The 25,315-nt window shown below is 39.9% G+C and overlaps 1 protein-coding gene across 5 annotated transcripts; it reads left to right on the forward strand.

Annotated features, from left to right (window-relative positions):
- The first annotated feature begins 6,722 nt into the window (after positions 1-6,722).
- Positions 6,723-25,315, forward strand: LOC119882664 (tubulin-specific chaperone cofactor E-like protein). Of its 5 annotated transcripts, XM_038692817.1 has the most exons (13): positions 6,723-6,814; positions 8,231-8,357; positions 8,529-8,599; positions 10,611-10,791; positions 13,101-13,240; positions 13,567-13,748; positions 14,860-15,116; positions 17,369-17,495; positions 18,273-18,389; positions 18,497-18,608; positions 18,889-18,975; positions 19,340-19,444; positions 20,236-25,315. In XM_038692817.1, exons 4-13 carry the CDS (start codon positions 10,644-10,646, stop codon positions 20,440-20,442), a joined length of 1,482 nt encoding a protein of 493 aa, XP_038548745.1. In that variant the 5' UTR covers positions 6,723-6,814; positions 8,231-8,357; positions 8,529-8,599; positions 10,611-10,643; the 3' UTR covers positions 20,443-25,315. The 5 variants fall into 5 exon arrangements, with proteins under 5 accessions (XP_038548745.1, XP_038548746.1, XP_038548747.1 ...); XM_038692818.1 differs by lacking the exon at positions 19,340-19,444; XM_038692819.1 differs by lacking the exon at positions 10,611-10,791.

Raw genomic sequence — 25,315 nt, forward strand, 5'->3', positions numbered from 1 at the left:
GCTTTTCTCCCTGACCTGTTAAAAGGGTTTAAGCTATAACAAACACTTGTTAGGACCATATAAATGCTTGGCCATCTTGACAGTCAGCACAGCTGTAATTCTTTGAACAGCTTGCCACCGTGCCTCTTGCTGTGTTCAAGAGTGAAAGATTTGACTGAAATTTAAACGAGGCACTAGTTACCTGGGTACTGGACTAGGTGTAGATTGTTGAATTTTTAACAAGCACAAGGTAATCTCAAGGGTGGTGTTTTGGCCATCTGCAGTCGTCTTAAATTCTTCACTCAGCTTGAACTTGCTCTGATTTCTTTGTAATAACATTGAACTCACGAAGCTTTGCACAAAATTAAAGTCCTGGGAAACTTCCAGGTCAAACATTGTCGCAAAATGGCATGCTAGTGTCCCCTAAAGATCAGCCCCGAGCCACGTTTTCTTTCAATGTGCAAAATTTGTGGCAGATTTATCTTGTCCAGACCTACAAAAAGCCTCTTGAATTAATGTCCTAAACCATGGGTGTTGCTAGACATAAAGCTCCACTGGTACAGTCAAGACTACTGAACAACATTACAATAACTTTAGTAAAGGGGAACATATTACACTCTGGAGGGGGCTAGAAGGAGCTTATTCTGGCACAACGGCATCCTGTGCTGTAGAAATTTGCATATACATTGAAGAGAAACTACTTTAATGTTAGTGTAATTCAATAAAGTTTTAATCTAATGGCATACTGTTAGTTGTAATTTTATGTAGGCCTAATAGTATAGCCTCATAGCCCACCAGAGGTATAATAGTAATTCCACTTGGACAAAACAGAAGTTTCATATTTGAGTTTTCATTCAATACTTGTGCAAGGAAAAAATTGTGTAATAACATTAGATAAAATGATTAAACTGAACATTTTTCACGGTGCTCAATTTCTTTGTGGTCCTAATTTTTTTTTATTTTTTTTTTTTTTTCTCCATTTATTGCTCTTCTGGAAAAAGCTTGGGGGAGCCTGGATCTACTGAAGAACTTCGGCATAGCACTTAATATCTAGCAAGTGTTGGATATAAATTATCAGCTCCATCAGGGCCCCTCCTTTAATAAATTTGTGCCATCACGCCTGTCTTGTCTGGACTAGTCCCACTTATATTGCTGCTAGAATGGGCGAGTTTAGTTTCATGCAGGTGCGTGTGAACCCAAGTTGATGTGCAGCTTATAAACACCATGGCCGGTCGGGGGTTATCAAACGTAATAAGTTGTATTTCAGTCTAACATTGTTCAGAGACAAAGTCTGTCTAGCAACCAAAACACAGACAGAGCGCACTTCCCAGCTGGGTTAGCAGGACAACCAGATTCACTGTGGCTAATACATTAACTTACTGTTATCTGCTGACATCAGACTTTGAGAGGCAAGAACACAAGTTTACCTGACTGCTGTTCCCAAAAATTCTGTATCTGTCAATAACGGACTCTAACGTTTATTGAAGCTAATGTCAAAACTTGCATGAAAGGATGATGTGATAAAAGGGCCAGGAGTTTAGCATAGGGTACACCGGACCATTTTAATAGAAAGGAAAGGAGATGATGCCGTCCTACAATTCCTTGAGGCAGCAACTTTTAAAGCGACGCACGTTCTTAAACTCAAACAATAAAATCCATCAGCCACATTTAGCAAAATGTTGACCAAGTTATCATTGGCTATTAAGCCTTTTCTCTCATGCCATAACTTGCTAATATGCGTAGTCTGTCTTGAACGGTCATGCAAGCTGTTACTAGTCTTGTGAAATGATCAAAGTGAGGATAATGTTGCAGCGTGTAGGCTCACGTTATTTATCAGCAGCCTACAGCAATATCATTAATTTTACTTCAGTCACAGATGCTGACACACTTGCCTTAATAAGGGGGATAATCAAGCTGGATGACCTCTGCACTAAATGTAATGTGTTTTTCAGTGTCTCCCACACATTGATTTATTTGTGGTGACCTGCCACATGTTGATTTCCAATTATCGTTTTCTTTTTGCTAGGCTATGGGTTAAATCGTAGGTTATAAGATTACAGAGCTGCGCACAGCACATATCCGCCCAGCACCACCTCTCGCTCGGTGTCTCTCGCCACAGTTACGCTGTCATTCAGTGGGAAACACTGTTTACCTATAATAATTGGGATTCATGTTGATAAATATGGGTGGGTAGGAGGATGAGTGTGAGCAAGCATTCTCAACGTGACAAGAAGTGTTGTAGTACTCGAGACCGGTCTTGGTCTCAAGACCACTTTTTTATGGTCTTGTCTCTGACTCGACCGCATTTGTACTCGGTCTGGTCTTGGACATTGAGGACTCAGGATTTAATTCCAAGACTAGCCAAGACCACTACTGATAGGCTCTTCTGTGGAGACAGTTCCTTGTGTGGAACATGTCATACAGATTGCCCACCTCCTGTTAAGAGTTAGCTTTATTTTAATCACTAACTAATCAGATGAACGGGAAGCTGATCAAAAAGCAGACTTAACACTGTCAGAACATTGTCTCCGGTGCAGATGTGCTTCTGCTCGTCCACCTCGCACAACCTGGCAAACTTTAGGAAGCTGCGACAGCCAAAGTTGTTCTGGATGCCCAGGTGGTAGCAGGAATGTAGAAGCACGCAGTGGCCACAAACAATTGTACATTAAGATACATACACACAGCTAAAACAAGGACAGCAAAGTATAAACTCCTAACTATCAACATTAGGTAGGTATGAAAATATATACATACACATAATGTACTGTGTGTATGTCTGGGACTGTAAGTTGCAGTTCTTGAAGATGGAGCCGAGATTAAACTGTGCAAGTCTCATGCAGACCAACAAGAATCTGGTCATGACAGTCACTTTGATGTCCCAGGTCCATCATCCCCCAGCTCTTGACCCCCAGGTAGTTTTGACATGACGACATGAAGTGATATGACTTGTTTGCAGTTTTAACACAAATGTCACTCGTGGAAAGGTTTTTCAGGGGTGCATCTGCATCCCCTTTTGCGAACCTAAACACTTAAAATATTAGTGTAAACTGGATTGCAACAACATTATTAAAGTTTAGGCCTAAGTATTGACCATATACAGTTACAGGAAAAGGTATGTGAACCCTTTGGGATTACCTGGAATTCTGCATAAATTGGTTATAAAACGTCATCTGATTTTCATCGAAGTCACAACAATAGACAAACACAGTCTGCTTAAACTAATACCACACACAAAATTATGTTTTTATTGAACACATTGAGTAAGCCTTCACAGTGCAGATTGAAAAAGTATGTGAACCTCTAGGCTAATGACTTCTCCAAAAGCTAACTGGAGTCAGAAATCAGCCAACCAGAAGTCCAATCAATGAGACAAGATTAGAGGTGCTGGTTGGAGCTGCCCTGCCCTATAAAAATTTTTTCATTTTGCTATTCCCATGAAGCATTGCATGATGTGTACCGTGCCTCGACCAAAAAAGCTCTCAGAAGACCTAAGATTAATTGTTGACTTGCATAAAGCTGAAAATGGTTACAGAAGTATCTCTAAAAGCACTGATGTCCATCAGTCCACAGTAAGCAGACTGTCTATAAATGGGAAAAGTTCAGCACTGTTGCTACTCTCCCTAGGAGTGGCCGTCCTGCAAAGATGTCTGCACGAGCACCATCAGAATTCTGAATGGGGTTAAAAAGAATCCTAGTGTCAGCTGAAGACTCACAGAAATCTCTGGAACATGCTAACATCTCTGTTGACGACTCTACAATACATAACACTGAACAAGAATGGAGTTCATGGGAGGACCCTACAGGGGAAGCCACTGCTGTCTGAAGTTTACAAAAAAACACCTGGATGTTCCACAGCACTACTGGCAAAATATTCTGTGGACAGATGAAACCAAAGTTGAGTCGTTTGGAAGGAGCACACAACCCAATGTGTGGAGGAAAAAAGGTGCAGCACACCAACATCAAAACCTCATACAATCTGTGAGGTATGGTGGAGGGGACATCATGATTTGGAAGGATTGCTATCATCTACTGAAAAATTTATTCCAAAGTTTATCAAGACATTTTGCAGGAGAATTTTATGCCATCTGTCTCCCAGTTAAAGCTCAACAGGACAACAACCCAATGCACAGAAGTAAATCAACAACAGAATTGTTTCAGCAGAAGAAAATACACCTTCTGCAGTGACCCAGTCAGAATCCTGACCTCAACCCAACTGAGTTGCTGTGGCATGACCTCAAGAGAGCGATTCACACCACACACCCCAAGAATAATCCAAAATTCTTCCTGACCATTGTTCAGGACTTATCTGCAACTACAGAAAACATTTGGTTGAGGTTATTGCTGCCAAGGGTCAACCAGTTATTATGTCCAAGGATTCACATACTTTTCCCACCCTGCACTGTGACTGTTTCCACTGTGTTCAACAAAAACATGGAAAGATATACTTGTTTGTGTGGAGTTAGTTTAAGCAGACTGTATTTGTCTATTGTAACTTAGATGAAGATCAATTTATGCAGAAATCCAGGTAATTCCAAAGGGTTCACATACTTTTTCCTTCACATTAATGCACAGTTCTCTCTGTATGTATTGCACAGAATAACAAGGCCCATTATTCAAGCTGGAGATCTTCCCACTAACAATTCAGTCTGATTTTATTGAATAGTAAGTCTGTAGACCAAATGTTAGCAGTGATATTAAGCTAAATAGTTAACTGGTCCACATTCATGAATACACTCTGTGACACCATGTTTGAAAATGAAGACGCCAACCCCTGCTATGATGGCATTTATCAGCATAGTTTGTCAGTAAAAGGACAGACCAAATTAACAAAGAGGATCATCTACAAAATCAACACTGACACATTGAAGATCAGTCATTTATAGTATCCACACTTGAATTCAGTGAACTGAAATAAAACTGGACAGTAAGGTTAACCAACACAATGACAAAGCCGCCTCAAAGCAGCTTCCTGCCAGCAAGTGAATCTAAATAATGGTCTGCACTTTCAAGACAATGGTATATCAGATCAGTAAAATATCTTTCAATTCAACACACAACCACTTGAGGGCGCTAGTGCACAGTGATGAAGTTCTAGCTCAGATCCTGAGAGTGGCTGAAGGGCTATTTTTGTAAAAGAGCAGGGATGGGCTCAGTGTGATGGAACCTGTGCCTCTTTGCTGTTTGTTAAATTAAATTCAGATCGTCCATCTTGTTTTTACTGTATCTACATCCCCCCCCCCCCCCCCCCCCGGATTTACTGTTGATGCAGTTTGATTTTCTGAAGGTGGCGCTGTTGTCTTTTGGTCATCACCCTGTTTACTCCAAACAGAAAACTCACCACTCACTCCTCTCCTGACAAATTCAGATATTAGTTGTGGTCAACTATATACAAACATGACACTTGTTTTAATGCATATGTTTAAGATAAGGAACGGTGCTTTAAAATCTCCAAGCGGCCTGTTGTATAGATCTAATTTCTGGGGTTTACACAAGTGAAAAGAGTAAAGGTCACCCATGGTATGTGAGTAGTTATATTACATGCCGTCATCCTCTTAAACTGTCCCATAGACAATATATTGGTCATCACAGGCAAGAAATGTGACTTACACTAACTGCCTTGTATCAATCAACATTTGGGGGTACTAAAGTTGAATTATAGTTTCATTTTATTCTATGTATATCATATGTTGTTTCTTGAATGTGTTCTATTGTTGACACTGACTATTCTGTCTCCTGTGATTTTTTTAATACCACTTCTATGACCTTTATCTATGTGTTCATTCTCCAATGATGGCCTTGTCTAAATATTGCAGCTTTAAGAAGAAACACAAATACTAGTTTCAAAATAATTCCCCTATAGTCATTTGTTTAGTACCACATTACGCTATTCAAAATGAGGTCTTTTTCATAGCAAACCTTTTGACTTGTCATAGCAGGATGCTAACCAGTATTACTAATAAAATTAACAATGGCTCTATAAGTGTCACAGCAAGCCATCCCAGGGAGCTTGCATGCCCAACAACAGGACCACTTTACATTTCAAGTCCTCTACAATAAATTATACTTTTTACCCATCACAGCTTTAGTTACTAGTTACCAGGCCTGTTTCTCTGAGCTCATGAAAACTTTTTCATAGATAGGTGATTCTCACAGGACAACAACGCTGCAAACGCGATGATCTTACAGAATATGATTATTGCTGTAGATTAAACTAGCCTTCACTATACAAAGTAGCTACAATTTGCTTAACCTTAAACATCTACAGCAGTTAAATGCAACATATTCATGCAGCAGCGATATTAATCACAAAACATCAAATAGTAAAACAGTACTGCACAACGACTAGGCTACTTTTACTTTTGATACTTTAAGTACATTTGGTGATACTACCAACAAACTTTTACTTCACTGAGGTGGTTGAGTAGAACTTTGACCTGCTGTAAAGTATTTACTGCGGAAGTAACACTTGCTCCACCACTGCTATCAACATAACGAGGGCATCTGCAGTGTCAGGCCAGCTACAGATGAAACGGGACAAGACAGATATCATTATCAGCAGTAACACAATGACATCATATTGGACGCCTTCTCCGGGGTACCTCAGTTTTTAGTGTTTTTTATTTCTAAACAATTTGATAGCATCCCATATAAATATGCTACAAAACTACATATAGTGTTACCTAAAAATGCTGCTACTTGAAAGGAAGTTAATAAATTTTTTTTTTTTTTTTAATCGTTTTCAGCTCACAAGTACGTCACTTCCGGGATGTATGGTAGAGCAAAATGACAGCTGGTTTGTTTTTATCACAAGGAAAATTCAAAGTAGACATTAAAGGTATGTAAAACGACGACCTTGTATTTTATGCGGTTTTTTTTAGACGTTCTGTTAGCAAAGTGTCATCAACTAGTGATTATTGATACTATATTTATATCGTAACCATCTGTAATCCGTCTCGGGCTCCATCGAGCTGCTGCTGGGGGTCAGACTATGCTGAGTCTGGACTGGACACTGTCTGTTACTCAACAACTGGCAGTTTGACCTTATTATTCACCAGTGAAATGTTTCCTTTAGCCAGAGATATACTGGGAAAATGTGTTGTTATTCTCTGTAGAGGGTTAGCTATACACTTTTTAGGAAGATAGCCAAACCCCATTCAAAAACCTGTCAATTTTTAGTTGTCTGTGCCTTGTTGGCCTACCTATAACGTAACAACACCACTGTAAGTGTTTTACTAATCACAAACAGATATATATCAGTTCGGCGTAGATCTCATAGAAGAAGTGTCACTGACAACAATAAAAAAAATCTACTTTTATAATCGGTCTGCCTGTGGTTGCTAGGGCCACTTCTCACCAAGTAACACAGATAGATGTTACTTGGTGAGGGGCTGTAGCTAATAAAGCACGTATAAAAGTTAAAATCTTGTCAAAATAACTATGGCCTCTTCAAAAGGGTATATACCGAATTTACAAGAATTCCGTGTTGAATCGCAGGCCGTCATGTTTTAAGAACTGTTAGATGTGTACAATTACCGATAAGCAAAGAAGAATACAGTTAGGATACTTTTAAAGGGCATTTGGCATAGCGGGCTTGCCAGAAAACAGAAGAGCCGAATTCCGTTAAAAAATCACTTTATCGGCCGATGTAAAACGTGACAACACCATTTAAGATCATTTTACGTATCACCAAGCGTTACATATCAGGTCGGAAATTTAAATCTAGTAGAATAAGTAACACAATATTGCAGTAAAATATCAACTTTTATTGTATGAAACATGTCTTGTTTGTCGAAATTTCGTTCAAATAATTATTGCTTTGTCAAAAAGATTTTGCGGAAGAACTAGAACTTAGTGCTTAATCAATGCTATTATGTTTTATGAAAGATGTGTGCCTTTACAGACAGGCAGAGATACATACAATTGTCAGAATTATAAAGGACCGGCTTAGCAGACTTACCACTTAAGAAAGCAAGTCAGAACAATATTTATGTCTAATAACTTATTTTCTACACTACACTAAAGTGACTATCTTACTGCACAATCATCAGTCATTAGGATATTGTCACTGACAGATGTTTTATCTTGTTAACCCTTTGTATATTCGCACTGTGAAAGCCGTTGGGCTGCTCACAATGGCACTCTGCTGTTCTTCTAAGAAATCTAAATGTGCTTCCACGTTCTTTTGATTATATTGATATTGGTTAGTGAAAAACAAGGCGGAAAATGATCTTTGACTTTGTTTGTTCTCTAGTGTCATGTGGTGAACGCCCTCCAAGTCCTCTGTTTTCGGGCCTGTCCAGAGCAAATCCTGGCAACTGACCAAAGATTGACCAGCATTTCTTCTGGACACATCTGTCAGCCCCACCAGCCACTCTGGAGTAAGACGCTACTGACAATAACATAGGGCCTGTCTTTCATCTTCCAAATAAACAGCTTTGTCTTGTGTAAAAGTTAATGAAAATGTTAATTAGTTTCAGTTGCAGCGAAAGAACAAATACATATGTTAGTGGATACGAAATGAATCAGGTAACTCTTGATTTCTTTAACAGGCCATCAGTACAACCACAGAAGAAGACAGCGAGTAGTGATAGTGGTCAAATCAAGGGAAACGTCTCTTCAGGTAAGACGCCTTCTGCCATATCTTCTACTATAAACATATACAGTTAGAGAGGAAAGAAAAGGTTTAGAAATAGGTGTGATTTCGCTTAAACAGGATACTGGGTCAAACACTTAAAATGTGTGTTGTATTGGTTCTGTGTTTTATATGTCTGTAAAGATAACTATGACGTTATTTGAAATAACTTGATTTATTAGCTAAAGAGTAACAATGTGCTTTCATACATTACCAGAATTTATTGCCGCCCATTCTTGTCAAATAGTATATTGTAACAAGATCCTTTTATTTTTTTATTCCAGCAAAACCACTACATAATTTATGCTTCCCTGCAGCAGATTCCACAGCGAGGCCACGCGTTTTAAAACACCCATGCTTGTCATTTTAATTATAGCAACTGAAGTTATAAGTTAGGTCAAAAAGGGGTTTCTTCACAAATCTATTTTTATTTTTAAAGGCTCAACATGAAGATCAGATTTCTTGTTTCTCTCCTCTGGGCAAAGTCAGGGATATTTAAATGTGTCTCTGTTGTTTGCTGATAAAGAGCTGAGGACGCCTCCTCGTGTCTCCCATCATTATTCATACCTCTCTTAAAAAGAAATGCAGTCCTTTATCAGACCTCGCCATCCTTGTTTTTCTGTATGGATGGCTGATCTATACAGGTTAAAGCTTCATGATGGAATGAAGAGTTGTTGTAAAACTGCAAGTGAATGACTGAAATGAATGGACTGATTGCTGTCTTCAACGGGACACTAGTGTTTGACATTTTAGACTAATGTTTTGCTGTGTGAAACCAGCAAATGAACTGCATAATGAAGTCCAAATGCTGGGCCCTACTGATTATTGAGATATGAATCCCAGTTTCCACACTCATGGACTCATAGACTTCTCAGACTCAAATGGCAAAGTGCATGAGGGCTCTCTCCTTTAATGCACACTTTCCGTAGGTCCGCATCTCTGCAGACTTTGCCTGAGGAAATAACTCACAGTTTATAGCATTGTGACGTTAAACATGGGCTACCTTGTGAAGCCTGGAAGCGTTAGAAAGTAAACTAACATGGCTCAACCACAAGGAAAATAAGTTCATGTGTAAGTGTATGATGCTGTTTTGTTAAAAAAGATCAATTGATTATTTAGAGGGTAGAAGGTAGGTTTATTTGACACATTACAACAGGTTGTAAAGTGAAATTAAGTTTGTATTTTATAATGACCTGGAAAACGTTCAAATCAGGCAGTCGTTCCCTTTAGTGCCTCGGCCATGAAGAATGTAGAACATGTAAAATAAATAGTCCCAAACCCACAATTGTACCTAACATGTTTTGGCGTCGTCAGGGTAATGTGATATGTCGCAAAGTGCTGTCCCACTATACCATTTTGGGCCCTTGCAGCCTCTCACACTCAAGCACTTACCCGGTGACGTCATGTAAGTCTGTGAAGGTTCAGGGTTTAGGTTTTAGGGTGGAGGTTGGGATTGGGCCTTAGTGTGGATTCCTGTAAAAAAGAAGCAATTGGAAGACACCACCTGTGAATGCAATTTCTCACTCAACAACGTTTTATTAAATAATCAAAAATTATCTGATTTGGCAAAAGTAGCGCTGTTAAATGTGTTTTTAATTGCAGTAGAGAAACATGTGACTGCAGTGAACATCATTACAATACATGATGGAGAATCATAGCAGCAAAGGTTTTGTTTTATGTTGAATGTGGTCGTTTTTGTGCAGATCACTCTTTTAAAAGACACCATGGGCCGTAATGCACGGAAACTGTGGGAACCAAGCTTTCACTCCAGCTTTCAGCCGGTCTTTACATCTTAGATTATACATAGTAGTATAAACCAGTCTGGACTACAACTATTTTGACAACTAATTAATCATTTTAAATAATTTATCTTTTATGATTCTAGCCATTTTTGTCATACCCTATCACTATTGGCAGTAGTGTATAATGTATATAGTAGCAAATGGGCTTGGATTGCATGGTTAAAGCATGGATGTCTGTCTCCTACACTGCTGACCAGCTGAGGGGGGGGGCTGTTCAACGGGACGGAGCCATGCAGCCTCCAGAGGAGACGGAGGGCCGTTCCTTTGTGGAGGTGATGAGTGAAAAGTACAGCCCAGAGAACTTTCCGTACCGGAGAGGGCCTGGTATGGGGGTGGTGGTGGTGCCCACCACAGGTCCTCAGGGTTCCCCTATGAAAGGTGAGCTGGAGGTGAATAGTGATTGGCTAATGATTGTTGATCTCACTTTCTTACATCACTAGCGCCTCTGTAGAATGGGCCGAGGCTTGTTACATTTATCTTATTTACTCACCGGCCACTTTATTAGGTACAACTTCCTAGTACCGGGTTGGACCCTCTTTTGCCTTCAGAACTGCCTGGCATACTTGCAACAAGGTGTTGGAAACATTCCTCAGAGACTTTGGTCCATATCGACATGATAACATCACGCAGTTGCTGCAAATTTGTCAGCTGCACAACCATGATGTGAATCTCCCGTTCCACCACATCCCAACGGGGCTCGCTTGGATTGAGATCTGGTGACTGTGGAGGCCATTGGAGTACAGTGAACTCATTGTCATGTTCAAGAAACCAGTTTGAGATGATCTGAGCTTTGTGACATGGAGCATTATCCTGCTGGAAGTAGCCATCAGAAGATGGGAACACTGTGGTCATAAAGGGATGGACATGGTCAGCAACAATACTCAGGTAGGCTGGTACGTTTACATGATGCTCTATTTGTACCAAGGGGCCCAAAGTGTGCCAAGAAAATATCCCCCACACCATTACACCACCGCCACCAGCCTGAACTGTTGATACAAGGCAGGATGGATCCATGCTTTCATGTTGTTAATGCCAAATTCTGACTCTACCATCTGAATCGAGACTCATCAGACCAGGCAACGTTTTTCCAATCTTCTATTGTCCAATTTTGGTGAGACTGTGTGAACTGTAGCCTCAGTTTCCTGTTATTAGCTGACAGGAGTGGCACCCGGTGTGGTCTTCTGCCGCTGTAGCCCATCTGCTTCAAGGTTGGACGAGTTGTGCGTTCAGAGATGGTATTCTACATACCCTGGTGGTAACAAGTGGTTATTTGAGTTACTGTTGCCTTTCTGTCATCTTGAACCAGTCTGCCCATTCTCCTCTGACCTCTGACATCAACAAGGCATTTTCGTCCACACAACTGCCGCCCGGATATTTTCTCCTTATTGGACCATTCTCTGTAAACCCTAGAGATGGTTGTGCGAGAAAATCCCAGTAGACCAGCAGTTTCTGAAAGACCAGCCCGTCTGGCACCAACAACCATGCCACGTTCAGAGTCACTTAAATCCCCTTTCCTCCCCCGTCTGATGCACGGTTTGAACTTTGGCAAGTTGTTCTGACCACATCTACATGTCTAAATGCATTGAGTTGCTGCCATGTGATTGGCTGTTTGGCAATTGAACAGGTGTAGCTAATAAAGTGGCCGGTGAGTGTATATGTTGGTAGAAAGGGCAGCAGTTGTGAGTGATTGCCAGTTACCATTACTTAAAAATACAGCAAGGCTGAATTCAAATGTGCACCCTCCGAATTTGCTGACTGAGCCCCGGTGAACTTCTGTCTCATTAACCGTGTCGTGTTCAAGTCTTTAAGGACGCTTGAAGTGTGCAATTAGATGGACTGAAGACTTCACTCACTTCCGTTGTGATAAATCAAAATTCTTGACCCTGTAACCTATTTCAAAAACAAATTTTGAATGGTTTTTAATAGTACTGGTATTCACAATTTATGCATTTATAAACCTCATCATTATGTCTTTAAAAATAAATATTAAAGCTTATAAATTGTGTGTAGGCAGTAGACTGGTTGTTCTGCTCAAGTCTGGTGAAATCTGCACACCAAGCGGACTCTATGGAAGTCTGCAGAAAGTCAGATTGAGGCCCCTTGTGTATTTGACCAGTGCCTAATCTAGACATTTGAATTCAGCCCATGTCTTGTTGCTGCATTGCATTCTTGTCTTTTGAGGCATTTTGGTGGACCCATAAATGCAAGATCCATCCTTTTGTTCTTTTACTTCAGGTAGAAGAATAATGAACCAGGGCTTTTGACAGAGGCACAGTGTTAAACAGTGTTGTTAAGCTTGTTTTCAGTAAAGCTTTACAATAGTTACACTTGTTGCTATTTATTCTTGGAACTTCTGTTATCATGTCCCAGTGGTTGGTTCTCATCTCCTTCTTGTTTGCAGCGTCAGCACAACTGTATTATTTAACATTTGTGAATCACAGTTGATCCCAAAATGCATTGGCCTTTACAAACTGGCTTTGTCTAACAGAGTACGAGTTCTCCATTTAACTGTTATACTGAAATATTAGCTGACATTTTACAGCTTTCTTTTGGCTCATTACATTTAATCTCAAGGCTGCTTTACCCAAATAAAGAAATCCTTGAAAATCTTTTTCTCAATGAACTTTCCCCCTGTCTGACTCATCCTTATTGTGATTTCCTTCCATCCTCTCCCGCCTCACCTCCAGACCGTCTGAACCTACCCAGTATGCTGGTGTTGAATAGCTGTGGGATCCGTAGGGCAGGAGACCAGGCTGAGATTGCTGCCTTCTGTGCCCATGTCATTGAGCTGGACCTGTCACATAACAATCTGCAGAACTGGCATGAGGTGCTGTCTCTGGGTTTATTACAGTAGATCATTTCCATTTAAGGATAAGGCTGGTGATATTCTATATTTTACTGACAACTGATGTCTCATACTAACGAGTATTTTGTGTGTATTCAATGCCTCATATATGTCATACCATTAACTAAAATCATGTATTTGTGATAATGAGGTACAAATTCTAATGACCAGTAACTATTCTGCGGCCTCACTGTCATCCAAAAAAGTGAAATCAGTCTTCTAGTTTTCTGTTTAAAATATGTAGGTTCAACATTTTTTGACTATACAGCAGACAAGACAATTATGTGTTTTTAATTTTTTATTTTCAGATCAGTAAAATCGTGTCCAACATCCCCAACCTGGAGTTCCTGAACCTGAGCTCCAACCCCCTGGCAGGAATGACCCTTGAGCCGCAGTGTGCTGAGGCCTTTTCCCGGGTCCGACGCCTCGTCCTCAACAACACCCAAGTGTCTTGGGACACCGTGGTGCGACTCACCAGGGAGATACCTGAGTAAGAAGAATATTTTCTAACTGCTTCTTCATTTCTCCACAGGCTTGTGAGGTGATTTTGGGGTGTCTCGCAGAAGCCGAGCATGGGGACAAGTTTTCACTGCTGTGCTTTTGAGAATGAAGAGTAGACATTGCACTTCATTTCACTGGCTTGCCCACTTTGAGCTGGTTTAACAATTGTGTGACACAAAAGTCTGCCTATTCTTGAGAGTGACACTGGAAGTTACTGTAATTCAGTACTAAAGTGGGCTGCTGGCCTTAGAGGGTCGGTTTGCTCAAAGACTAGTGGGATCTATCCATGCAAATAGTTTGTTTTATTTGTCCAGGTTTTGACATATGTGCCTCTGACATTTCTGTCACCGACCCAATTTATTGGAAGTGAATGAAATCTATCCAAAAGACCCTGGTTATCCACAGAACACGCTGTGAAAACTGTCTTTAAAACTACTTTCTTGTTTGTGTTTTTGTTTTTGCCTCTTTTTGATACCATCTACCCTCTGTAAAGTAACCATCCGACTCTGAAGATTTTAGACCCATCATATATAACGGACACACATAAGCCTTTCTTGATCCCCACAGGGGAAATGTGGGGGGTGCAGCAGCACAAAGGAAGAGAAGTACAATTAAATAGAGAAAAAATAATTAAAGAAGAAATACAAAGTAAAATAATAATTTAAAAAAGAATACAAATAAAAACTATACAACAGCAATTTAGAAGCAGTAATAAAAATTACAAAGCAATGCGATTTACTTATAGTACCCTAACAGTGTAGTTCCGTCTCTTAGCAAAATGAAATATTGGTGTTATATATGTGTAGTATATTAGACACCAAATGTAGTATGATGGAAAATCACATATGAGATATTATATTCATTTTATTGTAATATTGTATTCATATTCAAATGTAAGAGTACTGTAAGTAGAAGTAAGAGTAATAATATGATACAAACTAGGGGCAAGTTTCATGAGTTGTTAAGGAGCTGCTTTCTGCTGAAGAGAGAGTCCTTCCATTGTCTTCAGAAGGGCCACTTCTTCAGTCTCTTCCATTGTACACAGCACAACAGTCCTCTTCATCCTCCCCCACCCTGTTTTCTCCTGTGTTGTCCTGCAGGCTGGAGGAGTTGTTCCTGTGCCTTAACGAGTACAGTAGTGTGAGTACCTCCAGTGTGGCCTGCCCCTCCTTGCGCCTGCTTCATATCACCGACAACAGCCTCCAGGACTGGGCCGAAGTCCGCAAGTTTGGCTCCATGTTCCCCGGCCTGGACACTCTGGTCATGGCCAACAACAACTTGGCCTCCATTCAGGACGGCAAGGACATCCTGCAGCGGCTCTTCCCAAACCTACGCAGCATCAACCTGCACAACTCAGGTCAGTGGATCCGAGTGTTGACTTGTTGGGCGCTTCTAATTTAGATTTTCCAGAATGAGTATCAGCTTCAGTATGTAATGGTTCAGTATGTAATGTAAAGTAACAGCTGATAGAATTAGCACAAGCTGTCACTGTATGCTAAAAGCTCAGAGTTATTTGTAGAGTATTACATTAGATTCTTCACTACATCAGCTTTTATCTCAGGGATTGTTTCTATTTTGAGGGGGTATCAGCAGTGAATCTATTTTTAGAGTTCTTTTGAGAGTGGATGAGACAAAAACAGTATCCAAAGACGTGTTCAAATTGACGACAACACATCACTTTGTCATATCTCTTTTACCTAAGGCAGAAAAACATCCTTCTTGCAAGTGGTGTGTTTCTGATTCAGCCATCAAGGCTTATTTTTCTTAAAACGAAAACATATTCTGCCCACAGGCTGAGCTCATTTCACTGGTTACCAGTGCACTGTTGAAACAAGAGATTATAAGGCAGCAAAGATTGCTGGTGGCAAAAAGATCAAGATTTAACATACTTACTTTTAATTGTCAACAAATTCCATGAAAAGACCAGAACCAAAAATAAGTCCATAGTTTGATATATCGACTTTCCCACCCTGTCTATGTTTCTCAGCCTCAAAACCCATTACTTCCTACTGAAGATTTAGTTTTTAAAAGAATCCATAATTTCCAAAATTTGCTGAGCATTATAGTTTATAACAAACCAAAGTAAATTTGTAGGGGATATTTCCAGCAACAGTATGTGGAATTGAGTCAAAATAAACTACAGTGTGTGTGTGTGTGTGTGTGTGTGTGTGTGTGTGTGACGATTGAAAGGATGATCAGCGATTGGTTTTTCATGCGCCGATATTAAGGCGATTTTAACTAACTCACTATCAGAAGTAAGATGGCATAAAAACAGTCTCTAGAATCTGCACCACACTGCAGTGTTTCCCATTTATTTGTGGTGACGGGACACGCCACAATATCACCGCCACATATACTGTTTAATATGAGTAAAATCATAACTCACTGTGGAGCTGCATGCAGTACCTCCATTTGCTCGCTCTCTCACTCCCTCTCTCTCACAAACACATTGAAACGGAGTCGTGTGTTTAAAGAAAAACTAATGCATTGAAGTCATTTCTGAGAAGTTAGTCTATCTATTTTCTTAACACAACACCGTCGGAGACGGATATGTTAACGTTAGAATACAGCTGGGTCGTCAAGGTTGACATTGCTGCTATCGATTGCACCCTCCTTCTCCCTGCTGCGCGTGCGTGGTGCCACAGTTACACGGTAATTATGTGGGAAACACCGTACTGTGCAAATAGAAAATAGAATGGATCGCCCAACCCTAGTGCGGCTCAGTGGAGCTCTATGACACAGAGGAATGAGAAATATCAAGCTTTCGATACACACACAATACTTGTTGAAATACATTCATTATGAGTTTTGGTCTTTTCATGGCATTTCATGACAAATAAAGAATATCACCTTATTATTCTGTAAGCAGAGGCATACTTTTCACATTTTAGCAGTGCTTGTTTACCTTACTTATCTTGCCCTTTGCAGAAACTGTCAGCCAGTTGAAGGACTGGGACTGGTGTCTCTGTCAGATGAAAAGCTAAGCATCTAAAATCTGTGTTATTTATTTATTTTATGGCCAGCATAGTCACAGCTTCTGAAAACAAATGTAATTTTACGTCACCAGCCAGGTAGCCAGCTGGGTCCTCTCTTTTGAGGCTGATTATCAGTAAAGTTTGTTGTGTTTCCATATCAAAGGACCAAATGTGAGATGGATTCAGTATGTGGCATCCAAATGTCTATGTTGTGGGGTGCTAACTTAGGACGATTTAGGCTAGGAAGCAGTGCTCAGACTAGGTTTTGACTACTGTAAGCACACATGACATGTCATGCGTCAGTGTGCATGAGTCAGTGTGTCAAGTTCAACAACAACTGTACATTCGAGGGAAAAGCCATTGTGGATGCCTGGGTCGTGGAATTTATCACTAATCATTAGTGGACAGTGTGGGTGTCATTTGATCAGGTTGTGTGTGTGTGTGTGTGTGTGTGTGTGTGTGTGTGTATATATATATATACATGCTCCCATCTGCTATTACTTAACATACTATACAGTAAAGCTTTAGCAAATAGCTTGGACAGAGTTATTGACAGAAGACACCATACAGCTTTAGCCAATACTTGTCTACTGTCGCTATTTCTTCATCTTAACATGTCTGTGTGTGTTGCCAGGTCTCAACCGATGGGCCGACATTGAGAAGCTGAACTTCTTCCCTAAGTTGGAGGAAGTGCGACTGCAGGGCATTCCCTTACTGCAGACCTACACCAACGTAGAGCGACGCAGCCTCATGATAGCACAGTAAGTGAAGGAAGCATAGAAGCCCTGAGAGGCAAGTGAGACAAAATCCAGTGATCCATTTCCTTTATGGCTTAAGAACAGGTTAAAAAAGTTATTTGCCTGGATAATATCTCTAAATTCCTTTTTTCATCTGTGAATATATATATGAGATATATATATATATATTATTAGAAATGAATGTGTTGAAACAGAGTTTTATTAAGATCTAAGGAAGAGCTGAATGTCTATATCTAAAAAGTGAAGGGAGGCATCACGTCGGCCCCTGTGAATTAGCTCTGCACTGGTGCATTTTATGAAATATTATACTGTGGGGCAGAAACAGCTGTTTCATCATTAGTGAGTGTAATTTTACACCTAACCTGGGGCATGTGTAACTATGTGTAACTATTTAGTTGTTATTGAGAGTTATATTGTAACTTACCACTGTAGTAAAAATGCTTTTATTTTAGTAATGCATAAATCACAACTTAGTAAAAAATTACATTATAAATAGGCTAAGCTTAGAACTTAAAACAACAAATACTAAAACAGTAACTTAGAAAGATTATCCTGGCAGAACTTTTTTTTCACTTGTTCTTAAGTACAACATAGGAGAGAAATAGATCACCAGAATTAATTTTTCTCACTTGCCTCTCAGGGCTTCTGTATCGCTTAATAGTTGATCAAATGTTTTGTTTTGCATCTGAACAACAGAAGGCAATAATCTGGTACATTTCATATTCAGAGTCATAAATACCTGCTACCCAAATGCATAATACAGTATGTGCTTCCCCTTAGTCTCCCTTCAATATCACTGCTAAATGGCAGTGTTGTGACTGATAGTGAGAGAGAGGACGCAGAGAGGTTCTTCATTCGTTACCACTTAGACTACCCTGAGGAGGAGCTGCCTTACAGGTATGCTGCACTCTCTGTTTCTACCCTGACTACAATAGTATGTTTGTCTCATGTGTGTGTGTGTGTGTGTTCTGACTGACAGCACAACCTGCTCTTTTCCTCCACAGATACCATTGCCTGGTAACCAAGTACGGGAAGCTGGAACCACTTGCTGAGATTGACCTCCGACCTCGCTGCCGTGCCCAGGTGGAGGTTCACTGTGAGGGAAAAGTGGAACAGGTGCGTTAAGCATGTAATGAGGTATGGTTCTGAATAGTGTACAAATGTAGAAAAGCTTGTCTCAGTTACTCAACACATCAAGCTGTCCAGTTATACTTTCATGATATGTACTAAGTATGTACTTAAATCAGATAGGTTGTTAGTTACGGCACGGTCAAATATAAATGACGTAGATGTGTCATGAGCACCCTCTTTCTGTGTTGACTTGTGCTTGGAGACACGATGAACTTGTTTGAAACGTTTAAATAAATAAATGTAGCCTTTTCTATGTTCTGCACAGTCAGAGGCTCACAATGAGGACTGCAACTTCTGTGAAACCTTCCGCTGTGAAAGACTAATCGATCAAACACATCATGGGATTCCACATGTAAATCCAAAATACACAATGTCAAAAAATGTAATAACGATTAGCAGTAAGAATAGTAAGTTGCTCATATTGTGAGTTGTGCATGGGAGGTGGCATATAACTATGAATGTTCAATATCAAATCTGAAGCACTGGTAAGTGTATATAGTTAATTCAGAATGATAATGATTATTTCCAGGTCATTGCACGTAATGTCCCAACATGTACCGTAAATCAGAGAGTCTTAATTGTAATCCATGAGAGACGGTAAAAAAGAAAGAGAGACATCTGTGATGGTTTGTGTTGGTCAGTCTGCTGTTGATGTTGGTGCTCATGAACAGTACATCGTGGAGAGGATGAGGGTCATTGTCTATAATGCTCCGCAGTTTGTGCAGCATCCTCTCGGACCAAAGAAGCTCCAGCTCCACTCACCTGACAGAGCCAGACTTCCTGTTGCCACCAATTCAAGATCAACGAACGAAGGCTTAACTGTACTTTTTGCCTTGTTTTTGTCCTGAAGTGATGATTTTGCCACTGATGGAGTTTCTGATTTATGCCAGTTTGTTAGCTCGCTTACAGCGGAATGTAGTCTCTCATTAACATTTCTGATTTTTAGCTTATATATCTTGTAAAAGCTAACATTTGGAGCGCCAAATTGTTGCTAACAGTCGTTAGTTAAGTCACAAGACCAAAAACAATGCAACAGTAAACATGTTGTCCCTAACATTTCCTACGTATTCCCAATCAGTAAAAGTAGTAGTGTAGTTCTTCCACTGGGCCCTTTGTGCAATTTTAAGTAATACTAAAAGTTTAGTATAAATCTTATTAGAGAACGGTAGTGTTTATGAGGACCGGACAGCTCTATTTTTATAGCATTGTCATTGTTTTGTTCAAGGTTTGCATGACATTTTATTAACCAGTCCATTCTCAAAATTGTAGACACAATTTCTCTCAACAAGATACAGTGTCTGCGTTCAGGTAATCCAGTCTCTGCCCCTTCTGGACATTCCAAGAGTGTAAACAAATTCACTTTTAATAACAAACTATGCACATTTAGAGGAAAAATACTAAGACTGGGAAGCAGGTTAAAATGAAATGGTGTGCACCCTGTGCCAGGGTTATCTTGTGTTTATCAGTATAAACGTAGCTATGTCCTAAAGCCACTATTTGCAGAATTTTAAAAACATCCGGACGTTGTTTTTTTGTATTTTTGCACTTTTGAATTAAATGTCTGATGTCAGTTTAATGCCTAAATTGTAGAAACTGTTTGTCTTTGTGTCAGCTAAACATCCGTTTGGACCAGACAGTTGCTGAGCTGAAGAAGCAGCTGACAACAGTGGTCCAGCTGTCCACCAGCAACATGAGGATCTATTACATCGACAAGTTCAGCGCCTTCGGTCCGGAGGAAATGAAGTACAACACCCGGGCTCTCCACTCCTACAGCATCCAAGACGGTGATGAAATACTGGTGGTGCCCAAGACCAAGTGAACAGCTGGTGTCCTACTGGCTGATTAGAGTGACTTATTAATTGATTGATTTATAGGATTATTTGTTGATTGGTTAACTGACATCACAAAATAACTGTGAAATGCATATGGAACAGAATCAGCGGCCCACTTGGAATGGAGAGAGTAAAACAAGAAAGTGATGGGAACACCTTCATGAAGACTGCATGGTGGACTACAGTGGGTCACTGGGAGGCTCTGGCTGGAAATGCAGCCAGTCTGGAGTGAATTTTGTCTTAATTTGTTTCAAGGTTTTTTTTGAGGGGCATCCACTGGATCTGTCACACTGGAGAGAGCAACTCTCAGTCAGCTAGAAGCTTAAACAGAGGAGAGGGCACTGCTGTACAGGCGGAGCAGCTCTGTCTTTTAGTACACGGCATGTAATAGTACCTGCATAGGCAAGCATCCAACCCCAGTGGCTTGACCTCTTGTCGCAAAAGTACCCTGGTTATTAGTGAGGCAGCGCTGCTGAGCGGAGAGGGACTGCTACGTTTAATGGCTCTTTTAAAGTGGGCACAATATCAGCAACAGCAGCAGCAGCAGCAGTTATAGGAAAAAACAGTTAATGCAGGGGGTGGTGATGAAATTAGCATTTTTTGGGTCCATTTTCTTGTTTTTTTCTCCATATCTCTGTGGATAATTGTCAAAGTTAGAAGATGCTACATCACATTGAGATCATTTTACAAAATACCAATAACAAAAAGCAAGGGATTCTTTCTGGAGCCGTAATGACAATCAACAATCTCTACAAAATTTATTATAGAAACTGCAGATTTTAAATCCTAAAAGATCCCTCCAGAGGTTTTAAGACTACTACTACTGTACTCGCTTTGAATAATTTGTGTCTAAAATGTTTTTTCCGCAAACAAGTTAGAAATGGTTAAATATATTTCGTCCTTCTCCCTCATTCAAATTCCAGAATCTATGAATGTGCTAATATTGTTCATTACATTCATTACATTAACGGTCAACTGCTGGAGTTTCCACGTCACATCCACATCATTTTTGGCTGGATGGGGACTTTAAAGAAAGTGGAAATAGGTGAGGCAGGTTAAGAAAAAATCAAAAAGTAAAATTACACCCAGTTGATGATAATATGTCTTTAGGAGTGCAATGATCCTAAATTGATGATATCTAACAGTGTAAACTTTCTGATGTTTTCCTCATCCTGTATGGGGTACCGGTACCGTTCCCTATATAACCAGAGTGAGAGCTGTGTCAGTATTCTTGGCAGGAAGTCACATTTTCAGTGGGTGTCCGTCAGGGTGGTCCCTTTTCACCCATTCTGTTTGTGGATAGTATGTCTAGGTGCAGCCGGGGTGGAGGAGAGTGTCCGATTTGTGGACCTGCTCTTTGCAGATGATGTGATTCTGTTTGCTTCATCAGACTGTGACCTTTAACACGCACTGGGGCAGTTTGCAGTCGAATGTGAAGTGGTCGCGAGTCTGAGGCCATGGTTCTCCAGCAGAAAACGGTGGATTGCGCCCTACAGCTTAAGAGTGAGTTGCTGCCCCAATCAAAGGAGATCAGGTATCTCGGGGTCTTGTTCATGCATGAGGGTGAAATGGAGGCATTAGATGGACAGGCGGATTATTGCTGTGTCAGCAGTAATGCTGGCGTTGGACTAGCCTATTGTGGTCCCTCATTTAGCTTACATGGCTATGTGATTGTAGTAGTTTTTGCTGTTATCTATTTCAGATAATTATTTATGCTTTTAAGAGGTTAGCATTCCATTTTTTCAGTGCTCCATTTTTTTGCTCTTGTTTTACGGACCTTTAAATGTTTAATCATATTTATTTTCCAAGATTAATATAATTAGTAATTTTCCTTGAACAGGCACTGATCTCAGTTCAACGGTGCATGTGAACGCACCGTTGAACTGCCCGTTATTCAGTGAAACATTCCTTTATGCCTACATCAGTGTTTCATCTGCTCCACATTAGTGTAGTCATTTCACTCTATCCTGCACAGAAATACTTCCACCAAAGATAGCTCATTAGAGTATTATTATTATGTGGAATATATACAATATGTATTGATTTTATTATACAGCCTCCATCTTGTATGAGAGGAGCATTGATGTTTGATGGTTTTGACTTGTTCTATAGCAAGCAATTTAGCAGAATAGGGGATTCCCGACAGTGCCCAATGTTATGGCTATAGACACTGTTGATTTTCAAGCCACAAAATTAAATATTCACATGTAGGGGTAGTTTGGAAACAAACGTGTGTACCCTCAGTTCATCCACTGCTGATAGAAAACTCAGCTTTTCTGATTTTACATCCCAGATATCAATATCTTAAGTGTGTAAATGCAACATTATATCCCTCCTTAATGTTATAATTTACCAGTTTTATTTCATAACACAACTGCTATACTTGAATATTTGAAGGTGTGGTATAATAAGACCAAGGAGTAAGGAGGTGTAGCAATGACACTCAGCAGGTTAGATGAAAAGAGTTACAGGGACCTGTCTCCCCCGTTTTATCACAGTAGTGCTGATTAAATGTTAGAGTAGCATGAACCACAGCCATAGCAACCAGCACGGAGAGAGGCAGCAGTGCTGACACCTACTTAAGTTATAGTATCTGTGCTGATCAGTGTGAGATTTGTTTGAAGTGTGGTGTGTAATTGTTTGCAGGGTGGGTGGTTTTTTGGTATGCATGTTATTAATTGACTATGTGTTTGCAAGGACAGTGGTCACTATGCCTGCTTAGATGTATGGAATATGAACTTGATGGAAATTTATTTTACATTAAGCCCAAGGAAAATATTTGTAAATTTATTGTTACCATCTAGATTTTGTTTTTTTTAAGAGTAGTATGTTTTCATGTTATTTGTTGTGTCTGTTAATTTCCTCTGGAACATTATTAGATTAGTTATTAGAAGTTTAACAAAAAACGCATCAGGAGTGTGTGGTTTGATTGGATTTGATTGACAGTGGGCTAGCATCACCTTTTTCCAACAGAAACCCGCCCATTCAGAACAGTGAGAAGAACCAAAATAAACCAAGAATACAGAGACTTCTCATGTGAAATAACATGATGATAATTGTTCTAACTTTGGAAGACAGTGATGCGTGTAAACAAAACCTCATTGCTCATAGTAACAAGCTGAAAACAAGGTTAAAATTCCACCCCAACACCCTTTAACACATATTGGCCCTGTATAGATTTTATTTGGTCATTGTGTTGTTTTGTGTTTTAATTGTTAAAACATCTGGTTTTGCTATCAGTCCCACAGAATCATACTGTGAGGCCTTTGTGAGTCGCCTTTTATTTGTCAACAGTTTTACAGGGAGACATCATCAGATAGGAAGAGATAATAATTCCACCAGCAGTAGCCTCAATAGACCAGAATGCATTACAACCACCGGACGTGTGGTGATTGTAGTTTTGAGTAAGAAGTGAATCGCTTTTTGTTAAACTGCCGCTCTGCTGCCACCATCACCATCACTCTAATTGCTTTCTCCACTTTCACGCATAATCCAGAGATAAATATGACATTTAAAGCGATGCTGTACTTTCACATTTTGTAAAATAGGCTTATGTGCTTTCTTGGAGAGAATTAGATAAAAAGGTCGATGTCTGTAATAATATGCCAAAATAATGCCAAATATGAAGCTGGGGGACACTTAGCTTAGCATTAAGTCTGGGTGAAAACAGTGGGCAAACAGCTAGCCTGGCTCTAAAGGTAACTAAATCTGGCTGGCTAAAACTGATTAATAAACATGTTATACCATGTTTGTTTAATCCTTTCAAAAACTCAAGTGTAAATATGGTTGCGATTTAACAGGGGTTTATTTGCTGGACTATTTCTGGCCTGGCCTGGCCTGGCCTGGCGCACTTTCTGGAGTCTACACTTTTAAATAGTTTACCACATAACCCCCATAAGTAAAACCACAACTAGTCATGTACTGTATACACTTATGAGCTTTGGAGGAGCATGTGGATTGTGATACCTTTGTATTGGACCAGGCTAGTTGTTTTCCTGTTTCAAGTTGTTGTGTTCAGCTAACCAAGCTGTAGCTTCATATTTAGCCTGCAGACATAAGAGTGGTGTTAATCTTCTAACTCACTGCCAGACAGCAAATAAGCATATTTCCAAAAATATCACTGTTGCTTCAAATGAGTCGAGTTTTTTTTTATGAATGAAATAATTAATTGAAGTAGTCGAACACCTCCTGATGAGTAACTGAGGGTGATCCAGTATAACCCATTACCTCCCTCTCTACTCCTCAAAACCAGCGCGGTCTGTTTGTATTGTAAGAAACAACTAAGCAAATGAGAAGCCGAAGACCTGTTTCAAAAACAGAAAAACTCTTCTGTTAGATTAGGGCTTGCCTGCTGAAATGGAGATCATTTATACATTGAAAAGCTCCATATTTCCTCTGCTTAGATAAATACTCGACACATAATGCTAGACATCTGGCAGCTTCAACACAGCACATCCTGTTTGAAAGGAAACCTGTGGAACTAAATAGATACTTGCTACTGGGTATATCAGTAAATACACTGCTTGAGTCATCATCTGCCGCTAAAAGTAGTGCACCAGAGCTCACATGGATTTCAGAAGGCTGTATTTGTCTTTAATTATAGTGTTATAGATTTTTGGTTGGACTAAATGTGCAGATTTTATCCCGCTCAGATTTACACACCAGTATTTAAGCTAATCAATTCACTCAACTATATGTAACACGGGACTGTTCATAATCTGTGGCAATTAAAGCATAATCATTTTTTGTAGGAATCTATATGAAGTATTAAATGGAACAGAATGAATCATCTTTCTTGTATAAGTATAAGTGGAGAAAGACGCGTCACTGAATGGTAATAAACGACAGTTTCCCTCCTCA

The sequence above is a fragment of the Micropterus salmoides genome, unplaced genomic scaffold (assembly GCF_014851395.1).
Source record: "Micropterus salmoides isolate LMB-PRFRI ecotype aquatic unplaced genomic scaffold, ASM1485139v1 Ms_hic_scaffold_3, whole genome shotgun sequence".
Taxonomy (NCBI): Eukaryota; Metazoa; Chordata; class Actinopteri; order Centrarchiformes; family Centrarchidae; genus Micropterus; species Micropterus salmoides.

Coding starts and splice junctions, on each gene's coding strand:
- LOC119882664 (XM_038692817.1), top strand. CDS start 10,644: ATGCAGCCTCCAGAGGAGACGGAGGGCCGTTCCTTTGTGGAGGTGATG. Junction 15,117..17,368: donor CATCAACCTGCACAACTCAG/GTCAGTGGATCC, acceptor GTGTGTTGCCAG/GTCTCAACCGATGGGCCGAC. Junction 18,609..18,888: donor GTGAGGGAAAAGTGGAACAG/GTGCGTTAAGCA, acceptor TGTTCTGCACAG/TCAGAGGCTCACAATGAGGA.